At 43.3% G+C, this 27,351-nt stretch overlaps 1 protein-coding gene across 3 annotated transcripts in view; it reads right to left on the reverse strand.

Moving 5' to 3' along the window:
• Positions 1–27,351, reverse strand: part of LOC139155573 (E3 ubiquitin-protein ligase RNF216-like) — a 77,043-nt gene that overhangs the window by 12,544 nt on the left and 37,148 nt on the right. For all 3 annotated transcript variants that reach the window (XM_070730759.1, XM_070730761.1, XM_070730760.1), the window contains exons 14-15: positions 15,153–15,250; positions 2,540–2,762 (exon numbers count right to left, since the gene is read on the reverse strand). In XM_070730759.1, coding sequence (XP_070586860.1) covers positions 2,540–2,762; positions 15,153–15,250 — 321 coding nt within the window. The remainder of the gene's footprint in view (positions 1–2,539; positions 2,763–15,152; positions 15,251–27,351) is intronic.

Below are 27,351 nucleotides of genomic sequence, written 5' to 3' on the forward strand. Positions count from 1 at the left end.
GAAATTCTCTTGCAAGACATATTTACAGTCTTTGTATGGAGCCAGAATATTTTATCTTAGGATGGGTCTATGTTTATCCCAGGCATGTTTAAATTCAGTTCCTGTGGATTTCCCAACCATGTCTGTTGGAAGTTTGTTCCAAGCATCTACGACTCTTTCAGTCAAATAATATTTTCTCACGTTGCTTTCGATCTTTCCCCCAACTAACTTCAGATTGTGTCCCCTTGTTCTTGTGTTCACTTTCCTATTAAAAACACCTCCCTCCTGGACCTTATTTAACCCTTTAACATATTTAAATGTTTCAATCGTGTTCCCCCTTTTCCTTCTGTCCTCCAGACTCTACAGATTGAGTCCATGAAGTCTTTCCTGATAAGTTTTATGCTGAAGACCTTCCACCATTCTTGCAGCCCGTCTTTGGACCCCTTCAATTTTGTCCATATCTTTTTGTAGGTGAGGTCTCCAGAACTGAACACAGTATTCCAAATGTGGTCTCACCAGCGCTCTATATAAGGGGATCACAATCTCCCTCTCCCTGCTTGTGATACCTCTAGCTATGCAGCCAAGCATCCTACTTGCTTTCCCTACCGCCCGACCGGACTGCTCACCCATTTTGAGACTGTCAGAAATCACTACCCCTAAATCCTTCTCTTCTGAAGTTTTTGCTAACACAGAACTGCCAATACAATAAGATTATTTTTAATATTAGATTTGTTTACATTGTCTTTTTTTATTGTTGTTAGCCGCCCCGAGCCTGCGGAGAGGGGCGGCATACAAATCTGATTAATAAATAAAATACAAATAAAAATGAATAAATAAAGAGGGAAGGGGGAAACTGCAAAGTTGAGACAGAGAGTAAAAGAGCAAAACCCCCAAATCAAACGGCAAGACAATCTTGATTGCCAAAGCTTCCCCAGCAGACGTATTCCTTTCCAACTCAAAATAAAATTTCTCCTGCAAGACATATTTACAGTCTTTGTACGGAGCCAGAATAACTGGCTAATTATTTCAGGATGGAGGGGTTTCTATTTAAAACTGGCGTTTCGAGTGAGTCGATAGAGACTGGTTCCTCCATCTGTAATTTGAGATGCAGGCATATATAGATCTCTCCCCCCAACCCCAAATTTTCTCTCTCTCTCTCTCTCTCTCTCTCTCTCTCCATGTGTGGGCCCAGCTGTTCCCAATAAGCTCCAAACGCTTTCCTGATGTATGGATGATCAGAGGGAGGAGGAGAACAAGGACTTCTTAAAAAAGAAAGAAAGAGCATTCCCATATTAAACCAGGGAATGTCTCAAGAGCAACAGGGGAATGCATATACATGTGTACAGGGAAATGGTGACAGAGCCATGCCGTGCTTCTTCAAGGCAGGTCCTTTTCTGTGCCTGCTCGGGCTCTCTGGAAACAGCTACCTCTTGAGGTAGCCCCACCCTATTGGCCTTCCGGGAAGCGGTAAAGACCTGGCAGAGAGAAAGGAAGGAAGGAAGGAAGGAAGGAAGACAAAGGAAGGGATGGAGAAAGAGAAAGAGTGAGAAAGAAAGAAAGACAAAGGAAGGGAGGAAGAAAGAGAAAGAGTGAGTGAGAAGGAAAGAAAGGAAGGAAGGAAGAAAGAAAGACAAAGGAAGGGAGGGAGAAAGAGAAAGAGTGAGAAAGAAAGAAAGAAAGAAAGACAAAGGAAGGGAGGGAGAAAGAGAAAGAGTGAGAAAGAAAGAAAGAAAGAAAGGAAGGAAGGAAGGAAGCAAGCAAGCAAGAAGGAAAGAAGAGACAAAGGAAGGGAGGGAGAAAGAAAAAGAGAGAGTGAGAGACAGGAAGGAAGGAAGGAAGAAGAGACAGACAAAGGAAGGGTGGGAGAAAGAAAGAGAGACAGAGAGACAGAGAGTAAGAAAGGAAGGAATGAAGAAAGCAAGGAAGCAAGCAAGAAAGAAGAGATGGACAAAGGAAGGGAGGGAGAAACAGAAAGAGAGAGAGAGGAAAGAAGGAAGGAAGGAAGGAAGAAGAGAGACAAAGGAAGGGTGGGAGAAAGAAAGAGAGAGAGACCCAGAGGGAAAGGAAGAAAGGAAGCAAGCAAGAAAGAAGAGACAGACAAAGGAAGGGTGGGAGAAAGAAAGAGAGAGAGAGAGAGACAGAGAGTAAGAAAGGAAGGAATGAAGAAAGCAAGGAAGCAAGCAAGAAAGAAGAGATGGACAAAGGAAGGGAGGGAGAAACAGAAAGAGAGAGAGAGGAAAGAAGGAAGGAAGGAAGGAAGGAAGAGAGACAAAGGAAGGGTGGGAGAAAGAAAGAGAGAGAGACCCAGAGGGAAAGGAAGAAAGGAAGCAAGCAAGAAAGAAGAGACAGACAAAGGAAGGGTAGGAGAAAGAGAGAGACAGAGACAGAGAGAAAGAAAGAAAGAAAGAAAGAAAGGAAGGAAGCAAGCAAGCAAGAAAGAAAAAAGAGATGGACAAAGGAAGGGAGAGAGAAACACAGAGAGAGAGGAAGGAAGGAAGGAAGGAAGGAAGGAAGGAAGGAAGGAAAGAAGGATAAATTCGGGGGCATCCCCGGCACCTACCGTGGGGTCCGTCCAAAGCGAGCATTTGGCGCAGTCTTGACACGGGGCTCCAGGGGAGCGGGGATGCTGGCAGAAGTGGTCGTACCCGTTAATGGCAGCTCGGCAGAGGTAGCACATCTGGGCCCCGCAGCGACACGACATGCGGTTGCAGCCTTCCGATTTGATCAAGCCGGTGGCGCATTTGTGGCACTTCCGGATGCGGGCGGCCGTCATCTTCTCTTCTCTGGGGAGGCAAGGGGACAAGAGGTCAGGACGGGGGGGGGGGGGCGGAAAGTGGACGGACTTTGCCTTCAGGCGGGCAATGGCTTAGGTGCCGGACGGCAGCTGTTTGAACAAGACCCCAATTTTCTTTTTTTTAAATAAAAACTTTATTGGTTACATGCAAAGAGCTCTGGTCTCCAAACAAACTGGTAATTGGTACACGTCCCTGATCAGTTCTGTGATACTTCGCTTGCAGCTGTGAGGCAATTCACAGTCCTTCTTCTTTCACAAAGTGAAACACACTTTGCTCTGGTTTAGTTTCAAAGCGGGGAAAAATCAGCACACAAAAGGTCAAAGTCAGTAAAGCAGTCACGAAACACAAGGATCAGATAATCCTCCACAATGGCCAAGCCCACAGGCTGCTCTTTATAGCAGCCTCACTCATGACCGCAGCCCCACCCAACCACAGGTGGCCTCATTTTCTTTGATAGTAATCTCTCAGTTGTTGCTGCCTATGCATCGCTCTCCGCATACATGGCTGTATCATTAACTCTTGTTCTGAATCCAAGGAGCAGCTAGATAATTGATCTCCTTCTGAGCTGTCTGCCCCACTCTCCTCCTCCCTGTCGCTCATGTCTTCTTGGTCAGAGGAGCCTTCATCGGCAGATTCCACCGGGGGCAAAACAGGCCTGCAGCATGTGGATGTCTCCCCCACATCCACAGTCCTTGGGGCAGGAGCTGGGCCAGAGCTAACCACAACAGCACCCAGGGGGAAAGGCATTTTAAAATTCCCCGAGGCAACTCATCTGGTCTGGAAGAAGCAGTGACAGTTTTGGCCAAGTCTTTGGCCTGCTGCTTCAACATCTCATCGGTGACATAATGAAGGGCACAGCCTGCCCAATTTTGGAAACATTCGGGAACCTCCCCAGAAAGCACAATAATTAGCAACATTGATGAATGCACTGAGCTGGACAGGCTAACAATTGACTTGCGAGGCCAGAAAGACTCAGAGTACTTTGAAATATGGAATAGATGGTACCATAGGATCGAGCATAGAAAAACAAAAGTAAAATATAATCCTGCCTGCCTACCTTTGAAAAGTCTTCAGAAACTTCAGATCGTGCAGAATGCAGCTGCGAGAGCAGTCATGGACTTCCCCAAATATGCCCATGTTACACCAACACTCCGCAGTCTGCATTGGTTGCCGATCAGTTTCCGGTCACAATTCAAAGTGTTCGTTATGACCTATAAAGCCCTTCATGGCATCGGACCAGAATATCTTCGGGATCGCCTTCTGCCGCACAAATTCCAGCAACCGGTTAGGTCCCACAGAGTCAGCCTTCTTCGGGTCCCGTCGACTAAACAATGTCGTTTGGCGGGACCCAGGGGAAGAGCCTTCTCTGTGGCGGCCCCTACCCTCTGGAACCAGCTCCCCCCCGGAGATTAGAACTGCCCCCACCCTCCTTGCCTTTTGTAAAGTTCTTAAGACCCATCTCTGCCGTCAGGCATGGGGGAACTGACACATCTCCCCCGGGCCTACACAGTTTATACATGGTATGTTTGTGTGTATGTTTGCTTTTAATAATGGGTTTTTTAGTGTTTTTTAAATTATTGGATATGTTTTTACATTGTCTTTGTTATTTTTGTGAGCTGCCCCGAATCTACGGAGAGGGGCGGCCTACAAGTCTAATAAATACATAATAAAATAAAGACTTAAAATAGAAGCATAACATGTAAATATACCCTTATGAAACTAGGTTCAGCCTTGAAAGACGGTGTTGAAGAGGTGACTGGATCGAAGTGTATAAAATCATGCATGGGATAGAAAAGGTGGATGGAGAAAAATCCTTTTCTCTATCACACAATACGAGGACGAGGGGCCCCTCCCTAAAGCTCATAGGTAAGAAAGTGAGGACAAATAAAGGGAAATGTTTCTCCACCCAGAGGGTCCTTGGTTGATGGGATTCACTCCCAGAAGAGGCCGTGACAGATATCAGCCTGGAGAGCTTCAAGGCAGGATTAGACAGATTCATGGATGCCAAGTGTATCATAGGTGGTTATTGAAATGGATCTCCAAATGCACCTCTATGTTGGTTGAGGCAGGCAAGGTTCCCTTGGGGCCCATTTGTTGGGGGTCAAGGGAAAGGGAGGGTTTTGCCTTCTCTTTCTGCTCAAGATGCCCATGAAGACAATGGGCGACACAGAATGCTGGACTCGATGGGCTTTGGCCCGATTCAGCATTGAGATTCTTATGTTCCTTCCATCCTTTCCCCCTCCCTCCCTTCCTTCTCCTTCCTTCCTTCCTTCTTTTCCCCCTCTTCCTTCCTTCCTTCTCTCCCTTATTAAAACGGATGTCCAAGGATGTCTATGTTGGTTGAGGCAGGCAAGGTTCCCTTGGGGCCCATTTGTTGGGGGTCAAGGGAAAGGGAGGGGTTTGCCTTCTCTTCCTGCTCAAGATCCCCATGGACAATTCAATTCAATTTATTAGATTTGTATGCTGCCCCTCTCCAAAAACCCATGGGCCACTGGGTGACACGGAATGCTGAACTCGATGGGCTTTGGACCAATTCAGCATGGCTCTTCTTAGGTTCTTATGTTTGTTCTACTCTGTTGTGGTTAGCTCTTGCCCAGCTCCTGCCCCAAGGACTGTGGATGTGGGGGAGACATCCACATGCTGCAGGCCTTGTTTGCCCCCGGTGGAATCTGAAGATGAAGGCTCCTCTGACCAAGAAGACATGAGTGACAGGGAGGAGGAGAGTGTGGCAGACAGCTCAGAAGGAGATCAATTATCTAGCTCCTCCTTGGATTCAGAACAAGAGTTAATGATACAGCCACGCATGCGGAGAGCGATGCACAGGCAATAACAACTGAGAGATTATTATCAAAGAAAATGAGGCCACCTGTGGTTGGGTGGGGCTGTGGTCATTAGTGAGGCTGCTATAAAGAGCAGCCTGTGGGTTTGGCCATTGTGGAGGATTATCTGATCGTTGTGTTTCGTGACTGATTTACTGACTTGGACCTTTTGTGTGCTGATTTTTCCCCGCTTGGAAACTAAACCAGAGCAAAGTGTGTTTCACTTTGTGAAAGAAGAAGGACTGTGAATTGCCTCCCAGCTGCAAGCTAAGTATCACAGAACTGATAAGGGACTTGTACAAATTACCAGTTTGTTTGGAGACGAGTGCTCTTGGCTATACCAAAAGAGGGCTTGGTTTAAGTGAATTTTCATTATAAAGAACATTGTTTTGAATTTTCAAACGTGTGTGTGTGTCTGAAATTTGTACCTGTGAATTTTTGGGAGGATTCTACCAGAGAGCCTGACAGAACATACACTGTGTTTGTTTTTTTGAAGGGGGGCTTTTTAGCTGCACTTACTTAGCTGCCTAGAGTGACCTCTTAGAGGTGGGTGGCCATATTGTTGCTTTAAAATAAATAGCCAAATAAAGAACCGAAGGAGACAAAAACCCATTAAAGTCTAAATATCCATCACCCATCCACATTCTGCAGGTTTCAAGCTGGTCTCCTGGAGAACCATCCAGACAAGCAAAACTTTTGGCTGGAAACAATGGAAGGGCCCAAGACACCAGCAGCAGGAGGATGGATGGTTTCTGGCAGAGAGATAATGCAGAGCTGCGGGGGTGAAAAAGGAGGCTGGGGGGACCTATCTCGCCCCAACAGTTTTCAACTGAGTGGGGGCTGCTTGTTGCTTAGTTACCAGGATGCTGCCAAAGAAGTTGGATGGAGCTGCTATGGTCTGCAAACATTGGACCGTGTTTACAATAGCAGCAGCACTTAGATTGAAATACTTCTCTCCAGCCCTCTCTAAGCGGTTTGTAGAGTCAGCCTCTTGCCCCCAACAATCTGGGTCCTGATTTGACCCACCTTGGAAGGATGGGAGGCTGAGTCAACCTTGAGCAGGCGAGGATCGAACTCCTGGCAGTGGGCAGAGTCAGTCTGCAACACTACATTGGAACAACTGTACCACTATGGCTTACTTGCTTGCTACCCTCCTTCCTCTCTCTTAACTCTTCTTTCTTTCCTTTCTTTTTCTTAACCCTTCCTTCCTTCCTCCCTCCTTCCACTGTCTCTCCTTCCTGCCTGCCTGCCTTCCTCCCTCCTTCCACTGTTTCTCCTTCCTTCCTTCCTGTCTTCCTTCCTTCCTGTCTTCCTTCCTTCCTCCTTCCACTGTCTCTCCTTCCTTCCTTCCTCCCTCCTTCCACTATCTCTCCTTCCTTCCTTCCTCCTTCCACTGTCTCTCCTTCCTTCCTGTCTTCCTTCCTTCCTTCCTCCTTCCACTGTCTCTCCTTCCTTTCTTCCTTCCTTCCTTTCTGCCTTCCTTCCTTCCTTTCTGCTTTCCTTCCTCCCTTCCTCCCTCCCTCCCTCCCTTCCTTCCTTCTCTGCTAAAATCCTTGGAGTAAAAGTGCTTTGTCTGCAGAGATGCTGAGAAGCTGTAAATGTAAGTCAGTGAAATGGAGACTCCTTATCTCATAAAGAAATGTGCAATTAGTTTTGATCTTCAGAAGCAGCCTAGCCGCTGGACCGCTATCTTTTAACTCTCTCTAAATCTAATCTCTCTCTCTAAATCCTTCTGCATCTCACCTTCTCAGTTAATAATAATAATAATAATAATAATAATAATAATAATAATAATAATAATAATAATAATATTATGTCAATACAACACAGCAAACGAGATCACTATGCTGGATTTCGTATTTCATCACCAGTCGGGCGCTTCCCAAGCACCTAGGACTGCGTGATGTAGTGGCGAATTATGTTTGCCAATCCCAGTCAAGCGGCCTTTTGCAATTGACAGATGGAGATTTTGTCAATTCCGATGGTTTTCAAATGTCCGCTGAGATCCTTTGGCACTGCGCCCAGCGTGCCAAGGACCACTGGGACCACTTTCACGGGCTTATGCCAGAGTCGTTGCAGCTCGATTTTTAGATCTTCGTATTTCACTAATTTCTCTAGCTGCTTCTCCTCAATTCTGCTGTCTCCTGGGATTGCAATGTCGATGATCCATACTTTCTTTTTCTCCACAATCAGGATGTCTGGTGTGTTATGCTTCAGAATTCGGTCAGTCGAAGTCCCACAGTAGTTTTGCTTGCTCATTTTCGACCACTTTTTCGGGCTTATGATCCCACCACTTCTTTGCCACTGGGAAATGGTAGTTCCGGCACAAGTTCCAGTGGATCATCTGTGCCACAGCATCGTGTCTATGCTTGTAGTCAGTCTGTGCGATCTTTTTGCAGCAGCTGAGTATGTGATCGATTGTTTCATCTGTTTCTTTACAGAGTCTGCACTTTGGATCGTCTGTTGATTTTTCAATTCTGGCTTTGACAGCATTCGTTCTAATGGCCTATTCTTGTGCCGCCAGTATTAGTCCTTCTGTCTCCCTTTTGAGTGTTCCACTTGTAAGCCATGACCAGGTCTTTTCTTTATCCACTTTGCCTTCAATCTTCTCCAAGAACTGGCCATGCAATGCTTTGTTCCGCCAACTGTCCATACGACACTGAGTTACAGTTTTTCTGTACTGGTCCTTAGTTTGCTTCACCTTGAGAAGCTTCCTATTGTTGACCTCCATCAACGCTGACTCTTTGCTCTCCTTCGCACAGTCAGCTAATGCATGCTTCCCTTCTTCCACTGTCTGCTCCAGTTGCAAATTATTATTATTACTATTACTATTATTATTATTAATTTGTATGTCGCCCCTCTCCGAGGACTTGGAGCGGCTCACAACAACAATACACCATGTACAAATCTAATGTTAAAAACAATTTAAAGCCCTTATTATAAAAAGAAAAACAGTCACACAACCTAACAGACCATACATAAACCATAAGAGTATAAGATAAGAGTAGACCAGGAGCAGAGCTCAAAAGAAGAACTGAGGTTGACTTTATTAGGTGACAAAATAACTTGCCATCTCCAAAGCTTCTCCCTCTTACAACAAGGAAGCACAAGGCAATACAATCTTGAGTCTCTTTCTCACCCTTTCCTGTTTTCCCAAGTTAATATGATGTTTTTGTTACGGCAACCTCAGTGCTAAGCCCACCTTTCCCCCCCCCCTCCTCTACACTACAGCTGTTAAAAGTCGTCAACACAATTTCCCTTACTTGGAAGTGGCAGACAAGACCAAAGAGAACATCTAAGCCTTAAAATAGTTTTTAAAAAAGGAAAAAACAAAAATCTCCCCACCCACTAAACTCAGGAAACAGTGAAACATCCTGTCTAAATTCAGGTGCAGTTCCTTTGTATGAGAACATCAATCCTCTTTCTCTAAAACTATCAAATTGCTCATCCCTGCAATAAGCCAGTTTGTTCTGATCACAGTTTACGAAAATAGCCACGTTGGCTGGGTTATACCAGTGGTTACACATTTTGGGGGCCATGATAGATAGATAGATAGATAGATAGATAGATAGATAGATAGATAGATAGATAGATAGATAGATGATAAAGATGGATGGATGGATGCATGGATAGATAGATAGGTAGATAGGTAGGTAGATAGATAGATAGATAGATAGATATAGATAGATTAGATAGATAGATAGATAGTAGGTAGGTAGGTAGGTAGGTAGGTAGATAGATAGATAGATAGATGGATGGATGGTAGATAAATAGATAGATGATAGATGATAGATAGATGATAGATAGATAGATAGATAATAGATAGAAAGATAGATAGATAGATAGATGATAGATAGATAGATGATAGATACATAGATGATAGATAGAGATGAGATAGATAGATAGATGATAGATGATAGATAGATGATAGATAGATAGATAGATAGATAGATAGATAGATAGATAGATAGATGATAGATAGATGATAGGTGGGCTGCTAAGATGTAATGTGCTCGTCCCTGTGGCTCTGAGTGTTAGTGGAGTGCAGCGCAATTATGCTATTGCACCTGTGCAGGTAGCAAAATCACACGTGGACACGCAGGTGGGCCTATGTTTCGATGAGGTTTTTTGCTTCCTCGCCTGCGTACAATTTTGCTGCCTGCCCAGGTGCAGTAGCTGGTACCTAGAGCCACGGAGGCAAGCACACGTCACCGTTCCATCTCAGCAGCCCACCTCTGGATATAGATATATGTAGGTCTTGGCGTATTTCAACGAGGTCCCACTCGTCATCTTCAGGCTGATGCTTTCAGCTTTGTGCTCGGGCAAACAAAGATATGTATACATGGAAATTGTAGAGAAAATAATTAAAAACGTTACCAAAAAAATGGTTTAAACAAGGTTTTCCAATTGCCCCCATTAAAAATCAAATTGCCGCCCTGTAGGGTGTGGGTCCCACGTTGGAAACCACTGGGTTCTACTATCATTACCTGCTCTAGAGGTGTTAAAGATTTTTATTAATATCGATTGTTTCTTCATTGCTTATTTGGCCCCTATGCCAATCATTAAGTGGTGTATCTCATGATTCGTGACATATCGATCTCTTCTTTTATGTACACTGAGAGCATCTGCACCAAAGACAAATTCCTTGTGGGTCCAATCGCACATAGCCAATAACGAATTCTATTCTATTCTATTCTATTCTGATTCTTGACAAATGTATATTTTCTTTTCTTTTCTGTACACTGAGAGCATCTGCACCAAAGACAAATTCCTTGTGGGTCCAATCACACTTGGCCAATAAAGAATTATATTATATTATATTATATTATGTTATGTTATGTTATGTTATGTTATGTTATATTATATTATATTCCATTCTATTCTATTCTGATTCTTGACAAATGTATATTTTCTTTTCTTTTATGTACACTGAGAGCATCTGCACCAAAGACAAATTCCTTGTGGGTCCAATCACACTTGGCCAATAAAGAATTATATTATATTATATTATATTATATTCCATTCCATTCTATTCTATTCTATTCTAATTCTTGACAAATGTATCTTTTCTTTTCTTTTATGTACACTGAGAGCATCTGCACCAAAGACAAATTCCTTGTGGGTCCAATCACACTTGGCCAATAAAGAATTATATTATATTATATTATATTATATTATATTATATTATATTATATTATATTATATTCCATTCCATTCCATTCTATTCTATTCTATTCTAATTCTTGACAAATGTATCTTTTCTTTTCTTTTATGTACACTGAGAGCATCTGCACCAAAGACAAATTCCTTGTGGGTCCAATCACACTTGGCCAATAAAGAATTATATTATATTATATTATATTCCATTCCATTCTATTCTATTCTAATTCTTGACAAATGTATCTTTTCTTTTCTTTTATGTACACTGAGAGCATCTGCACCAAAGACAAATTCCTTGGGTGTCCAATCACACTTGGCCAATAAAGAATTATATTATATTATATTATATTATATTATATTGTATTATATTCTATTCTGATTCTTGACAAATGTATCTTTTTTCTTTTCTGTACACTGAGAGCATCTGCACCAAAGACAAATTACTTGTGGGTCCAATCACACTTGGCCAATAAAGAATTCTATTATATTCTAAAAAAAGGCGCCTCTGTGCAAATCCTCCCTTTGCAAAAGAATTGTTAGCAGTCCTGGTTTGCAGAGCAGAATGGTTAAAAAAAGATCAAGGCTAGCCCACCTACCCCTCACTTAGGAAAGACACAAGCAGAGGCTCTTCTCAAGGCTCGGGGAAACAACATCAGGAAATGATCTTTAACAAGAGAAGTGTGTGCATTGTCTCCTAAGCTTTTGCATTGTTTTCAAAACTTAATAAAAATTATTAAAAACAAAACAAAGCAAAGCGAGATAACGTGCAAATTTCTGGCCTCAGATGCAAATTCTGGCTTCTATCAACACAGTTGGTGTCCCTAACCTTGTAGAGGGCAGAAAGAAGGGAAAAAACGGAGTCATTATATTTTAGCGGGATGGAAAAAACAAATGAAAAGTTTGCATACAGCCCTAAGGAGATTGCAGGGCCTGTGCGAAATAGGAAGAACATTGAATTTACCTATAACGCACTCAGAACGGCAATCCTGGAGTAATTTTGAGGTCCCCTCGCTCACCTCTAGCAAAACTTCCAATTCTCCCCTGCAGTAGGCCAACTGGCCTTCAACAGATCCCATTTAGAATAGCAGAGAGTTCTTTATTGGCCAAGCCGATTGGAAACACAAGGAATTTGTCTCGGGGTACATAAAGCTCTCGGTGCTCATGCAAACTGCAAAGTGATATCATAGATCAGAAATCATACGATGCGAACAACAAGCGGTAAATCATAAGAGACCAATAGAGAAGACAGTGGGAGAGAGGAGAATAATAGCAATATAGCTTACTATGGGGCTGTATTTATATGTAGAAGTGTGTACTATGTACTATTTGCCTATTATTATTATTATTATTATTATTATTATTATTATTATTATTATTATTACAGTATTATTATTATTGTTGTTGTTGTTGTTGTTGTTGTTTGCCGCCCCTCTCCGAGGACTCGAAGCAGCTTACAACAGAATACAGTATCACAAATCCCATATGTTAAAAAAGCACATAAAACCCCCATTATTAAAACCATAAAAAACAGTCATACCATACACAAATCTACCATAGTCTAGGGGTAACTCAGTTACCCCATGCATGGTGACACAGGTGGGTTTTAAGTAGCTTACGAAAGGCAAGGAGGTTGGGGGCGGTTCTAATCTCCAGGGGGAGTTGATTCCAGAAGGCCGGGGCCGCCACAGAGAAGGCTCTGTCTACTATGACTGTATTTATACGTAGTAGAATGCACCATGTATGTAGTACACTCTGCTATTTATATGTCGTACTACGTGGCTATATTTATATGTAGAAGTATGTACAGTGTTCCCTCGATGTTCGCGGGGGATGCGTTCCGAGACCGCCCGCGAAAATCGAATTTCCGCAAAGTAAAGATGCGGAAGTAAATACACCATTTTTGGCTATGGACAGTGTCACAAGCCTTCCTTTAACACTTTAAACCCCTAAATTACAATTTCCCATTCCCTTAGCAACCATTTAAATTATTACTCACCATGTTTATTTGTTAAAGTTTATTTTTAAAAATATTTATTAAAGGCGGACGAAAGTTTGGCGATGACGTATGACGTCATCGGGCAGGAAAAATCGTGGTATGGGGGGGGAAACTGCAAAGTATTTTTTAATTAATATTTTGGGAAAACCGTGGTATAGCCGTTTCGCGAAGTTTGAACCCGCGAAAATAGAGGGAACACTGTACTATGTATTTTTTTATTTATTTATGGATCTGGACATTGTAGTTTGGGAATTAAGCGGCAGGTTGGGCCCCTCGTCCTTTCGAATGCCTTTTTTGGTCACCGCGATTCGGGGAAGCAAGAATGAACTCGGCGTGAATGCAACCCATCGTTCCCTTCCGCTCTATTCCCATCTCGCCTTTCCCAACAGGAAAATCCTTAGCCGAGCAGGAAGTTGGCTGTGAGATCCCGCCGGGCTTCCTCTTCCTTTGGTTCAAACAGGAAGCCGCATTGTCCGACTTTCAGCTGGGCCCAGCGGCTGGCCAAGAGACCCCCCCCCTCCTCCCGTGGAAAGACTAGCCAGCCGAGCGCTTCCTTTCCTTCTTCTTCAGACAAATAAAAGCTAAAAACCTGGTGGTATTATTAGATCTCCTGCCCCCACTTGTCAATAAATATATCCTGCAGAAGGATGGCAGCGCGACGGAAGCTTTTAAACAAATATATCTTTTATAATATCTTTATCTTAATATCTTTTAAAAATATCTTTACAATAACCTAAAGTTGTTGGCCGAGACGAGGAAGGACAAAGGACAGGAGGATAAAAAACATTTATTCTCCCTCCTCCCCTTCCCTCCCTCTTTGCTTCTCTTTCTTTCGTTGTCTGTCCTTCCTTCCTTTTCTATCCTTCTTTCCTTTTCCTTCCCTACTTCCTTTTCTCTCCTCCCCTTTTCCTTCCTTCCCTCCTTTCTTTTCTCTCCTCTTTTTCCTTCCTTCTTCCTTCCTATCCTTTCCCTCCTATTTCCTTTTCTCTCCTCTCCCTCTTTTTCCTTCCTTCTGCCCTCCCTTCCTCCTATCCTTTCCCTCCTACTTCCTTTTCTGTCCTCCCCTTTTTTCCTTCCTTCCTTCCTTCTTTCCCTCCTATCCCTTCCCTCCTAATTCCTTTTCTCTCCTCTCCCTCTTTTTCCTTCCTTCCTTCCTTCTTTCCCTCCTATCCTTTCCCTCTTACTTCCTTTTCTGTCCTCCCCTTTTTTCCTTCCTTCCTTCTTTCCCTCCTATCCCTTCCCTCCTAATTCCTTTTCTCTTCTCTCCCTCCTTTCCCTCCCTCCCTCTGTACCTTCCTTCCTTCCCTCCTTCCCTCTACCCTTTCCCTACTACCTTCTTTTCTCTCCTTTTCTTCCCTCCCTCCACCCTTTCCCTACTACTTCCTCCCCTTCCTTCCTTCCCTCTCTCCCCTATTCCTTTCCTCTCCTTTCCCTTCCCTCCCTCCCTCCCTCTACCCTTTTTCTCTATTACCTTCTCTTTTCCCCCTTCTCTTTCCTTTCCTCTCCCCTTTTCCCCGTTTCCCATTGGTGTTAGGAACTAAAGCTTCTATCCTGGCGCCTCGGAACGTATTTTTACAATCCAACCAATCAGGCGTTCGCAGTGGGGGTGTCCCTCTGACCTTCCTGCCAATCGGCTTCAAGCTCTGTTGAGAGAACTGGCGCTCGACTTATGGTCGGGGGTCACCACAACACGAGGAGCTGTATTAAGGGGATCACGGCATTAAAAAGGTCGGGAACCGCTGACATAAAAAGGTGCTACAGTCCCAGGCTTCTTCTTTTTTTTTTTTTTAAGCGTTAGGAAACGAAACATTAGAACTTAAGATTATCCTTTGCAAAAGTAGCCCCAGTTGAAAACCTGGATGGGGGTGTAGGTGGCTAAGGGTCCTGTGTTTTTCCGCCTGTCCCCAACGCTGAAGATTATGCCAGGAATTAAAAAGCCCGAGGTAATATCATAATGCAGAAAGTAGGCCTCAGTTAAAAATGCCGAGTCATTCTGAGGCAGTTGAGCGTGCAGCGACCTAGTAATTATGTGAAAAGTATTTAACTAGGCAAGAACTCTTTGCTCTTTCTCTCTGTCTGTTTGCTGTCAGCTGTTTGTGAGAAGTGTGCTCTGACGAAGCTGTGATGCTGTTCCTGTGAGTTATTGAACTAAGATAGTTGTAGCAAGGTAGTAGTAGGATACTAGTTTCTTATATGTATAGTATACATAGTAGTAGTAGTAGTATAAAGAAGGAAATATATATTTCCACAACTTCCTACTGCGGCTGTGTTTCATTGAAGTCTTCAACTCCATTTCTACTGGTCTGTGGCTGGCTGGTTGGGTTGGTAGGCTGGCTGGACTGGTTTGCCGCTTGGACACAAACTGGGTAATTTCTGCAAATGAAGCTCTGATAGATTACTTACATGGATGTCCTGTATTTAATGTCGTCCTTTTCAGCCAGCTGTTCACAGCTCAGGTTCATGTGCTCCTTCCAGAGGCCTTGGCACTTTCTGCAGGTTTCCTGGAAAAGAAGGCAGGGGTTTTTTTTTTTAACCGTATTTCTCAGAGCATAAGACGCAGCTTTTTCCTCCCTAAAAGAGGCTGGAAATTCAGGTGTGTCTTTTAATTTAATTTAATTTAATTTATTCAATTTTACTCTGAATGTAGCTCCCCACCCACCCCAGCCCTAACTAGCTGTTTCAACTCCTACCCTCAAAACATCGCTACAGAGCCCTGCACACCAACACAACTAGACACAAGGACAGTTTTTCCCCCGAACGCCATCACTCTGCTAAACAAATAATTCCCTCCACACTGTCAAAACTATTTACTAAGTCCCACTACTATTACTACTAGTTTTTTTTCTCATCATTCATATCACCCATCTCCTCCCACGTAGGACTGTAACTTGTTGCTTGTATCACGATTTTTATTAATATTGTTTATCCATTGCTTATTTGACCCCTACAACAATCATTAAGTGTTGGACCTCATGATTCTTGACAAATGGATATTTTCTTTTATGTACGCTGAGAGCACCTGCACCAAAGACAAATTCCTTGTGTGTCTAATCACACTTGGCCAATAAAGAATACTATTCTATTCTATTTTCTCCATTCTATTCTATTTTCCCTATTCTATATATATTCTATTCTATTCTATTCTATCCTACTTTCCCCATGCTATTCTATATATATTCTATTCTATTCTATTTTCCCTATTCTATATACTGTATATTCTATTCTATTCTATTCTACTCTACTTTCCCCATTCTATTTTATTTTCCCTATTCTATATATATTCTATTCTATTTTCTCCATTCTATTCTATTTTCCCTATTCTATATATATTCTATTCTATTCTACTTTCCCCATGCTATTCTATATATATTCTATTCTACAGTATTCTATTTTATTTTACCTATCCTATATACTGTATATTCTGTTCTATTCTACTCTACTTTCCCCATTCTATTCTATATATATTCTATTTCATTCTATTCGATTCTCCCTATTCTATTCTATTCTATTTTTTGAGGAAGGCCAAGCCTCGGACTCTGATTTATTTCTGACATTAACGGGGAGCTGACTCCGTTATGGGGTGCCAGGGATTCGAACCGCCAAACTGCCGACCTCTCGATCCACAAGCACAGCGTCTTAGCCACTGAGCCACGGAAAAGAGCCCTCCAAACGGGTGGATTCATCCAGCAGCTAATATTGCCACCTTGTGGCTCAGAGGAAGCCCAGGCGGGAGGCTGGATCCGATCCCACCCAAGACCAGGCTCAGTCTGCCTGTTAAGGGGAATGAAAGGATGAAACGGGTTGTCAACAGCTGCGGAGCGGAGGAGGAAGGTTGCCAGGCCAACTTGAACTGCTCTGCGAAAGGATAAATGTTGACATGAGCGGCGAAGCTGTTGAGGCTGGAATGGTTTCCATCAGCAAATGATCCAGGAGGATTAGCCACAGCGCTCCTTGCAAAGCATCAAAGATATTTATGAAGCTCTGTGCAACGGAAAGAGATGAGGCTGCGCACGGAACCCAAAGCCTCTGTCTGTCATCTCTATATACTGTATATGTATTAATCGTCTATATCTATATATCTATCCATCCATCCTTCTACCTACCAATCTATCCATCCATCTATACACCCCTTTATCTATCTATCCATCCGTCCATCCATCCCTCATCTATCTATCTATCTATCTATCTATCTATCTATCTATCTTTATCATCTATCTATCTATCTATATCATCTATTTATCTATCTATCTATCTATCTATCTTTATCATCTATCTATCTTTATCATCTATCTATCTTTATCATCTATCTATCTATCTATATCATCTATCTATCTATCTATATCATCTATCTATCTATCTATCTATCTATCTATCTATCTACCTACCTACCTATCTACCTACCTACAACATCTATCTATCTATCTATCTATCTATCTATCTATCATCCATCCATCCATCCATCTATCTATCCATCTATCTATCTATCCATCCACCTACCTACCTCCCCATCCATCCATCCATCCATCTAATGAAAAGAAGGACTAGGGGTGACATGATAGCAGTCTTCTAATATTTGGGGGGGCTGACACAAAGAAGAGGGAGTCGAGCTATTTTCTCCAAAGCATCAGAAGGCAGGACAAGAAGCAACGGGTGGAAACTAATCAAGGAAAGAAGTAACCTGAAATGAAGGAGAAATTTCCTGGCAGTGAGAGCAGTCAACCAGCGGGACAACTTGCCACCAGAAGTTGTGGCTGATCCCACACTGGAGGTTTTTAAGCAGAGACTGGACAGCTACTTGTCTGAAATGTTATAGGGTCTCCAGGTCAAGCAAGGGGTTGGACTAGAAGACCTTCAAGGTCCCTTCCAACTCTGTTATTCTGTATTCCATACTACCCATACTTCCCACCAAGAAAACCGCTTAATCGGATTAAAAATGTCCCGAAGGAAAAACTAAACCACACCAAGATTGGTGCAGATTTTTTAAACTATGTTTTATTTTTGTTTTCTCTCGGGTGGGAACGAAGCGATCCCGCAAAACAAACAAGACAGGAAGGTTTCAACACCCAGGGTGAATGTCCATGTTTATTTGCAGGGCTCTCGGTTATGACTCTGTTGCAGAAGTGTGGATTGTGCAACGGGGATATTTACGGTCTCACAAGATGGGTTGCGCAAGAGAAGGAGGAGGAGGAGGAAGAGAAGGAGGAGGAGGAAGAAGAAGAAGGAGGAGGAGGAGAGGAAGAGGGGAAGGAGAAGCGGAAGGAGAAGGAGGAGGAGAAAGGGAGAAGGAGGAGAAGAAGGAGAGGGAGGAGGAGAGGAAGAGGAAGGTGGAGGAAGAGGGGAAGGAGAAGCAGAAGGAGAAGGAGAAGCAGAAGAAAAAAAGGAGAAGGAGAAGAAGGAGGAGAAGAAGGAGGAGAGGAAGAGGAAGGTGGAGGAAGAGGGGAAGGAGAAGGAGAAGAAAAGGAGAAGGAGGAGAAGAAACATAGAATCATAGAAGACTGACGGCAGAAGAAGACCTCATGGTCCATCTAGTCTGCCCTTATACTATTTCCTGTATTTTATCTTAGGATGGATCTATGTTTATCCCAGCCATGTTTACATTCAGATCCTGTGGATTGACCAACCACGTCTGCTGGAAGTTTGTTCCAAGAAGAAGGAGGAGGAGGAGGAGGGGAAGAAGAACAACAACAAAAGGAAGGAAGGAAGGAAGGAAGGAAGGAAGGAAGGAAGGAAGGAAGGAAGGAAGGAAGGAGGTTTTCTTGGAATAAGTCTTTGCATTTATTCTCTTTCATCACAAAAGATCAGAGTGTCAGGTACTGTTATCCTCAACGTACACAGAGGGAAAGAAGATAGAAAGCTGTGCTCAGTTCAAGCCGGCGAACCACAACGGATGTCTGAGCTAACACCCCTGTGGATTGCATATTAAGACACGGTTGCAATGTTAAATACCAGAGGTCTTTTTTTTTTTAAAAAAAAAGATGTCCATAAAATATCCTAGAATTTGACACAAGCCAAACCTGCAACTTAAGAGACAGCATGAAACATCTCATTTGAATGTCACAAAAGAAAAAAAAACAACAGCCCCCAAACCCCCCTCTATCCTATAGCTTAGCCATAAAGCACGTTCAACAGCCTATAAAATTAGAAACATACCCTTGTACTATTTCCTATATTTTATCTTAGGATAGATATAGGTTTATCCCAGGCATGTTTCAATTCAGTTAATGTGGATTGACCAACCACGTCTGCTGGAAGTTTGTTCCAAGCATCTACTCCTCTTTCAGTAAAACAATATTTTCTCCTGTTGCTTCTGATCTTTCCCCCAACTCACCTCAGATTGTGTCCCCTTGTTCTTGTGTTCACTTTCCTATTAAAAACACTTCCCTCCTGAACCTTATTTAACCCTTTAACATATTTAAATGTTTCAATTGTGTCCCCCCTTTCCCTTCTGTCCTCCAGACTAGACAGATTGAGTTCATGAAGTCTTTCCTGATACGTTTTATGCTTCAGACCTTCCACCATTCTTCTAGCCCGTCTTTGGACCCTTTCAATTTTATCAATATCTTTTTGTAGGTGAGGTCTCCAGAACTGGACACAGTATTATTCCAAATGGGGTCTCGCCAGCGCTCTATACAGCAGGATCACAATCTCCCTCTTTCCTGCTTGTGATACCTCTAGCTATGCAGCCAAGCATTCTACTTGTTTTCCCTACAACCTGACTGATTTTAAATTAAACAATCACAGGCAATGCTTATGGATTCCAATCGGTCTTGTTGAAACCTTGGCCACTTTAAAAGAGGACTGGGCAATTGAGAGGACTAAAGTCCATACATTTTAAAGGACACGAAAGAGCCTTGGAGAATTAAAACCCTCCTTAAATACATGCAATTTACTATGAATCAGTCTGAACTAATGAAGGTCACTGCAGCAGCAGGACAAAGGCCCCCACCCAAAGCCCAAGATAAAAGGCCATCTTGAAACCTTGCTCTATCTTGAAAGAGCAACAAAGATGATTAGGGGACTGGAGGCTAAAACATATGAAGAACGGTTGCAGGAACTGGACAAGGCTGGTTTGATGAGAAGAAGGACCAGGGGGAGACATGATAGCACGATAGTTGCCATAAAGAAAAAGGAGTCAAGCTATTCTCCAAAGCACTTGAGGATAGAATAAGAAGCAATGGGTGGAAACTAAACAAGGAGCGAAGCAGCTGCTCTCTACATGGGGCTACCTTTGAAAAGTGTTCGGAAACTTCAGATCGTGCAGAATGCAGCTGCGAGAGCAATCATGGGCTTTCCAAGATATGCCGATGTCACACCAGCACTCCGCAGTCTGCATTGGTTGCCGATCAATTTCCGGGCGCAATTCAAAGTGTTGATTATGACCTATAAAGCCCTTCATGGCATCGGACCAGAATACCTCCGGGACCGCCTTCTGCCACATGAATCTCAGTGACCAATTAGGTCCCACAGAGTTGGCCTTCTCCGGGTCCCGTCGACTAAACAATGTTGTTTGGTGGGACCCAGGAGAAGAGCCTTCTCTGTGGCGGCCCCGACCCTCTGGAACCAGCTCCCTCCGGAGATTAGAACTGCCCCCACCCTCCTTGCCTTTCGTAAAGTTCTTAAGACCCATCTCTGCCATCAGGCATGGGGGAACTGACACATCTCCCCCGGGCTTATACAATTTATACATGGTATGTTTGTCTGTGTGTTTGCTTTTAATAATGGGGGTTTTAGTGTTTTTTTAAATTATTAGATTTGTTCTTACATTGTTCTTGTTATTGTTGTGAGCCGCCCCGAATCTAATAAATAAATAAATAAACTTAGAACTAAGGAGAAATTTTCTGACAGAACAATTAATCCGTGGAATAACAACTACTTCAGGCAAATGGTTATCCAACATCTTCTTAAAAATCTCCAGTGTTGCGGTATTCACAACTTCTGAAGGCAAGCTGTATAGTCTGGAGGACAGAAGGGAAAGGGGGGACAGGATCGAAACATTGAAATATATTAAAAAGGGTTAAATATGGTTCAGGAGGGAAGTATTTTTAATAGGAAAGTACAAGAACAAGGAGGCACAATCCGAGGTGAGTTGGGGGAAAGATCAGAAGCAACGTGAGAAAATATTATTTTACCAAAAGAGTAGTAGAGGCTTGGAACAAACTCCCAGCAGACTGGTGGTTGGTCAATCCACAGGAACTGAATTTAAGCATGCCTGGGATAAACCTATATCCATCCTAAGATAAAATACAGGTCAAGGCAGAATCAGAAAACATTTTGCAGCAGAAGTTGCAAACTTTTTCAGAAGTTGGCTTCTCAGCCCTGAAATCTCACAGTTGTTGACAACAACACCTGCCGAAGAGGAAGGTTAAAAACAACAACAGCAACAAAATACCCCGGAGAATAATTGCCCATTGTGGATATGGCTGATTTGAAAAGTGACCTTGAAGAACAGGGCTGAGTTTAATTCTGCCCCGTCTGACCCAGCTGTGTCTTCCGAAAACACAGCCAGATGTTGGAAGGGAGTTTACCAAGTGTTTCTTCCCGAAGGACAAAAACAAGGAAGCAACATTTCTTTCCTCCTCACTTTTTTGAAGTCTTTTAAAAAAAAATTATTCTTTTTCAAGTTCTCCCTCTCTAAAATTTACTCTTTTCTTTTTTTCTTCCATAAAATGTACAGTATTTACAGTGAATATAGACGTTCCACTATTTCTGTAGCCCATCTTTGGACCCGTTCAATTTGATCAATCACTTTTTGTAGGCGAGGTCTCCAGAATTGAACTACTGTACTGTAACGCTCTCTGCATGGGGCTACCTTTGAAAAGTGTTCGGAAACTTCAGATCGTGCAGAATGCAGCTGCGAGAGCAGTCATGGGCTTCCCTAAATATGCCATGTTACACCAACACTCCGCAGTCTGCATTGGTTGCCGATCGGTTTCCGGTCACAATTCAAAGTGTTGGTTATGACCTACAAAGCCCTTCATGGCATCGGACCAGATTATCTCCGGGACCGTCTTCTGCCGCACGAATTCCAGCGACCGATTAGGTCCCACAGAGTTGGCCTTCTCCGGGTCCCGTCGACGAAACAATGTCATTTGGCAGGACCCAGGGGAAGAGCCTTCTCTTTGGTGGCCCCGGCCCTCTGGAATCAAGTCCCCCCAGAGATCAGGACTGCTCCCACCCTCCTTGCCTTTCGTAAACTCTTGAAAACTCACCTATGTCGCCAGGCATGGGGAAATTAATATACCCATTAGCTACTATTATGTATGTATGGTTTGTTTGAGTTGTATGATTATTTTTTACAGGGCTTTAAACTGTTTTTTTTAAACTATTGGATTTGTATATTGTGTATTGTCCTGTTGTGAGCTGCTCCGAGTCCTCGGAGAGGGGCGGCATACAAATCTAAAAAATTATTATTATTATTATTATTATTATTATTATTATTATTATTATTATTATTATGTCAGTACAACACAGCAAACGAGATCACTATGCTGGATTTCGTATTTCATCACCAGTCGGGCGCTTCCCAAGCACCTAGGACTGCGTGATGTAGCGGCGAATTATGTTTGCCAATCCCAGTAAAGTGGCCTTTTGCAATTGACACATGGAGATTTTGTCAATTCCGATGGTTTTCAAATGTCCGCTGAGATCCTTTGGCACTGCACCCAGCGTGCCAAGGACCACTGGGACCACTTTCACGGGCTTATGCCAGAGTCGTTGCAGCTCGATTTTTAGATCTTCGTATTTCACTAATTTCTCTAGCTGCTTGTCCTCAATTCTGCTGTCTCCTGGGATTATTATTATTATTTTTACTATTTCTATAACTATTAATATTATTATTATTATTATTATTATTATTATTATTATTATTATTATTAATTGGACACAGTATTCCAAATGTGGTCTTGCCAGCGCTCTATACAGTGGGATCACAATCTTCCTTGATTAATTTCCATCCATTGCTTCCTGTTCCGCCTTTAGGGGCTTTGTAACATCGGTTTAATTTACGTGCGACTCAAGGCAACGGCTGTAGCATTGCGCACTGAATAAAAAAAATTACTGGATGAGTTCACACACTATGCTTGAAGCCCTACATCATGGTCCGTCAATCATCACGGCTGAATTCACATGAGACCAACAATAATTATTTTTCCTGAAGGGAGAGATGATAGATGCCAAAATGATTGACAGGCCACCGTGTATGGCTTCGAGCAAGGTGTGAACTCAGCCATATATACTGTAGAAAAGAAAAGGGTCCCCTCGCACCTATACGCTAGTTGTTCCCAACTCGAGGGGGCGGTATTTCATCTGAAACAAAGCCAAAGAGCCAGCGCTATCCGAATACATCTCTGTGGTCATTTGGCCAGCATGATTAAATGCCAAAGGCGCATGGAATGCTACCTTCTCACCAAACATAGAAACATAGAAGACTGACGGCAGAAAAAGGCCTCGTGGTCCATCTAGTCTGCCCTTATACTATTTCCTGTATTTTATCTTAGGATGTATATATGTTTATCCCAGGCATGTTTAAATTCAGTTACTGTGGATTTACCAACCACGTCTGCTGGAAGTTTGTTCCAAGGATCTACTACTCTTTCAGTGAAATAATATTTTCTCACGTTGCTTTTGATCTTTCCCCCAACTAACTTCAGATTGTGTAAAGGTAATCTATATTTTTTTACTTGCATTTTTTAGATGCTTTCCAACTGCTCTTATCCATCCCAAAAATTACAACCGCATTTTTCTCTAAGATATTAACTTTGAGACCTCAATAGAGTTTTGAAATTATTTTCCTGGTCATCTTTCCATAAAAGGCCAATGGGTGAATCCCAACCCGATACTAAACCATCCGCTCAAAGGGGTTGTAAGTAACTTTTGAGCAGGTCTGTTGTAACTTCAAACAATCACTAAAGTGAGTTAGTGGAGTTCTACCTGTACTGCTTTTAAAGAAAGATGAAAGAAAAACAAAACGCACAGGTATAGGAGGCTTGGCAGGACCCAGGGGAAGAGCCTTCTCTGTGGCGGCCCCGGCCCTCTGGAACCAACTCTCCCCAGAGATTAGAATTGCCCCCACCCTCCTTGCCTTTCGTAAGCTACTTAAAACCCACGTCTGTCGCCAGGCTTGGGGGAATTAAGATTCCTTTCCCCCCTAGGCCTTTACAATTGTATGCATGGTATGTTTGTATGTATGTTTGGTTTTTTATATTAAGGTGTTTTTAATTCGCTTTTAGTATTGGATTATTATTGTACACTGTTTACGATTGCTGTTAGCCGCCCCAAGTTTTCGGAGAGGGGTGGCATATAAATCCAATAAATAAATAAATAAAATAAATAAAACAGATAAAGAACAGTTGCAGGAACTGGGCATAGCTATTTTAATGAAAAGACATGATAGCAGTCTTCCAATATCTCAGGAGTTGCTACAAAGAAGAAGGAGTGAAGCTATTCTCCAAAGCACCTGAGGGTAGAACAAGAAGCAATGGGTGGAAACTAAACAAGGAGAGAAGCAACTTAGAACTAAGGAGAAATTTCCTGACAGTTAGAATAATTAACCAGCGGAACAGCCTGCCTCCAGAAGTTGTGAATGCCCCAAACACTGGAAGTTTTTAAGCAGATATTGGATAACTATCTGTCTGAAGTGGTGTAGGGTCTCCTGCCTAAGCAGGGGGGTGGACTGGAAGACCTCCAAGGTCCCTTCCAACTCTGTTGTTGTTGTCAATAATAATAATAATAATAATAATAATAATAATAATAATAATAATAATAATAATAATAATAATAATAATAATAATAAAGCTCCAGGTTGGTTTGGCAAGAATCGGTAACACAAGTTTTCAAAATCTAGGGTTTTGGAGCCTCCTGCTGGACATCCCTGACCTTTACAACCATTGCAAACAGCTAAAAAATGCAGTTTTGCCTCCAGCGGGCCATGTGTCTCTTGAAACTCAAAAAAACTACATTTGGAAAGGAAGCAGTTCTAATCCCCCTCCCTTCCTACTTTCATCCCTGCAGGAAAAACAGCTACGACGTCTGGGAAGACAGGATTTGCACGCAGCCTCCTGACTCCTCTTCAAAAATTACCCAATTTTTCATTTTTTGCATGTGACGAAGGGGAACATGCGAAGGGGAGTCTACGGAGACGGGCGGCATACAAATCCAATAAATAAATAAATAAAACATGCGTAAGGCGCAAAACGGAAAAAAGGTTACTGAGGCTTGAACCGAATCTAGGTTTTGCCCACTTTTCTCCTACTCTCCATCTACCTTTGGTGCCTGGACTTCCCCAATACTGACTCCCTCGGATAGGGTCCGCAATTTGGGCGTCCTCCTCGATCCACAGCTGACTTTAGAACACCATCTTTCGGCTGTGGCGAGGGGATTGTTTGCCCAGGTTTGCCTGGTGCACCAGTTCGTTCGTTCATTCGTTCATTCGTTCGTTCATTCATTCATTCATTCATTCAATATCTCCGGGACCGCCTTCTGCCGCACGAATCCCAGCGACCGGTTAGGTCCCACACTGTTGGCCTTCTCCGGGTCCCGTCGACTAAGCAATGTCATTTGGCGGGACCCAGGAGAAGAGCCTTCTCTGTGGCGGCCCCGACCCTCTGGAACCAGCTCCCCCCAGATATCAGAGTTGCCCCCACCCTCCTTGCCTTTCGCAAGCTCCTTAAAACCCACCTCTGTCATCAGGCATGGGGGAATTGAAAATTTTCTCCCTTCCCCCTAGGCTTATCGAATTTATACATGGTATGTTTGTTGATATGATTGGTCTCTTAAATTGGGGGGTTTTAGATTACTTTTTAATATTAGATTTGTTACATTGTTTTTTTAATTGTTGTTAGCCGCCCCGAGTCTTCGGAGAGGGGCGGCATACATATCTAAATAAACTAAACTAAACTAAACTAAACATTCATTCATTGATTCATTCATTCATTCATTCATTCATTCATTCATTCATTCGATTTGTATGCCGCCCCTCTCCGAAGACTCGGGGCGGCTCACAACAGGAACACAAAATACAAATCCAACGATTAAAAAAAGGCAGAGCAGTTAAAAAAGCCCTCGATTAAAAACACTCATGCAACCCAGACAAACCATACATAAAACGGAGCGGCCAAGGGGAGTCAGTTTCCCCTTGCCTGGCAGCAAAGGTGGGTTTTTAGGAGTTTGCGAAAGGCAAGGAGGGTGGGGGCGGTCCTGATCACTGAGGGGAGTTAATTCCAGAGGGGTGGGGCCGCCACAGAGAAGGCTCTTCCCCTGGGTCCCGCCAGACGGCATAGTTTTGTCGACGGGACCCGGAGAAGGCCAACTCTGTGGGACCCAATTGGTCGCTGGGATTCGTGCGGCAGAAGGCGGTCCCGGAGATATTCTGGTCCGATGCGGCCCTATTTAGACAGGGAGTCGCTCATGCCATCATCACCTTGAGGCTCAATTACTGTATTGCTCTCTACATGGGGCTACCTTTGAGGAGTGTTTGGAAACTGCAAATTGTGCAGAACACAGTCGTGCGAGCGGTCATGGGATTGCCCAGATATGTACATATCTCTCCAACACTCTGCAGACTGCAATTGGCTGCCAATCGGTTTCCGGACGCAATTCAAAGCCCTACATGGCATCTGTTCTGTCGGGCTCTCTGGTCGACTCCTCCCAAAAATTCACAGGTACAAATTTCAGACACACACACACCTTTGAAAATTCAAAACAATGTTCTTTATAATGAAAATTCCCTTAAACCAAGCCCTCCTTTGGTATAGCCAAGAGCACTGGTCTCCAAACAAACTGGTAATTTGTACAAGTCCCTTATCAGTTCTGTGATACTTAGCTTGCAGCTGTGAGGCAATTCACAGTCCTTCTTCTTTCACAAAGTGAAACACACTTTGCTCTGGTTTAGTTTCAAAGCGGGGAAAAATCAGCACACAAAAGGTCCAAGTCAGTAAAGCAGTCACGAAACACAAGGATCAGATAATCCTCCACCATGGCCAAACCCACAGGCTGCTCTTTATAGCAGCCTCACTAATGACCACAGCCCCACCTAACCACAGGTGGCCTCATTTTCTTTGATAATAATCTCTCAGTTGTTGATGCCTATGCATCGCTCTCCGCATGCGTGGCTGTATCATTAACTCTTGTTCTGAATCCAAGGAGGAGCTAGATAATTGATCTCCTTCTGAGCTGTCTGCCACACTCTCCTCCTCGTCACTCATGTCTTCTTGGTCAGAGGAGCCTTCACCAGCAGATTCCATCAGGGGGCAAAACAGGCCTGCAGCATGTGGATGTCTCCCCCACATCCACAGTCCTTGGGGCAGGAGCTGGGCCAGAGCTAACCACAACAGCATCGTGCCAGAATACCTCCGGGACCGCTTTCTGACGCAAGAATCCCAGCGACCGGTCAGATCCCACAGAGTTGACCTTCTCCAGAGTCGGGGGCAGTGCGAATCTCCGGGCGGAGCTGATTCCAGAGGGCTGGGGCCCCCACAGAGAAGGCTCTTCCCCTAGGTCCCACCAAGCGACATTGTCTAGTTGACGGGACTTGGAGAAGACCGACTCCGTGGGACCTGACCGGACGCTGGGATTTTGCAGTATCCTTTCCCTGGAGTAGGGAAGG

This window comes from Erythrolamprus reginae, unplaced genomic scaffold (genome assembly GCF_031021105.1).
Source record: "Erythrolamprus reginae isolate rEryReg1 unplaced genomic scaffold, rEryReg1.hap1 H_3, whole genome shotgun sequence".
In the NCBI taxonomy this organism is placed as follows: Eukaryota; Metazoa; Chordata; class Lepidosauria; order Squamata; family Dipsadidae; genus Erythrolamprus; species Erythrolamprus reginae.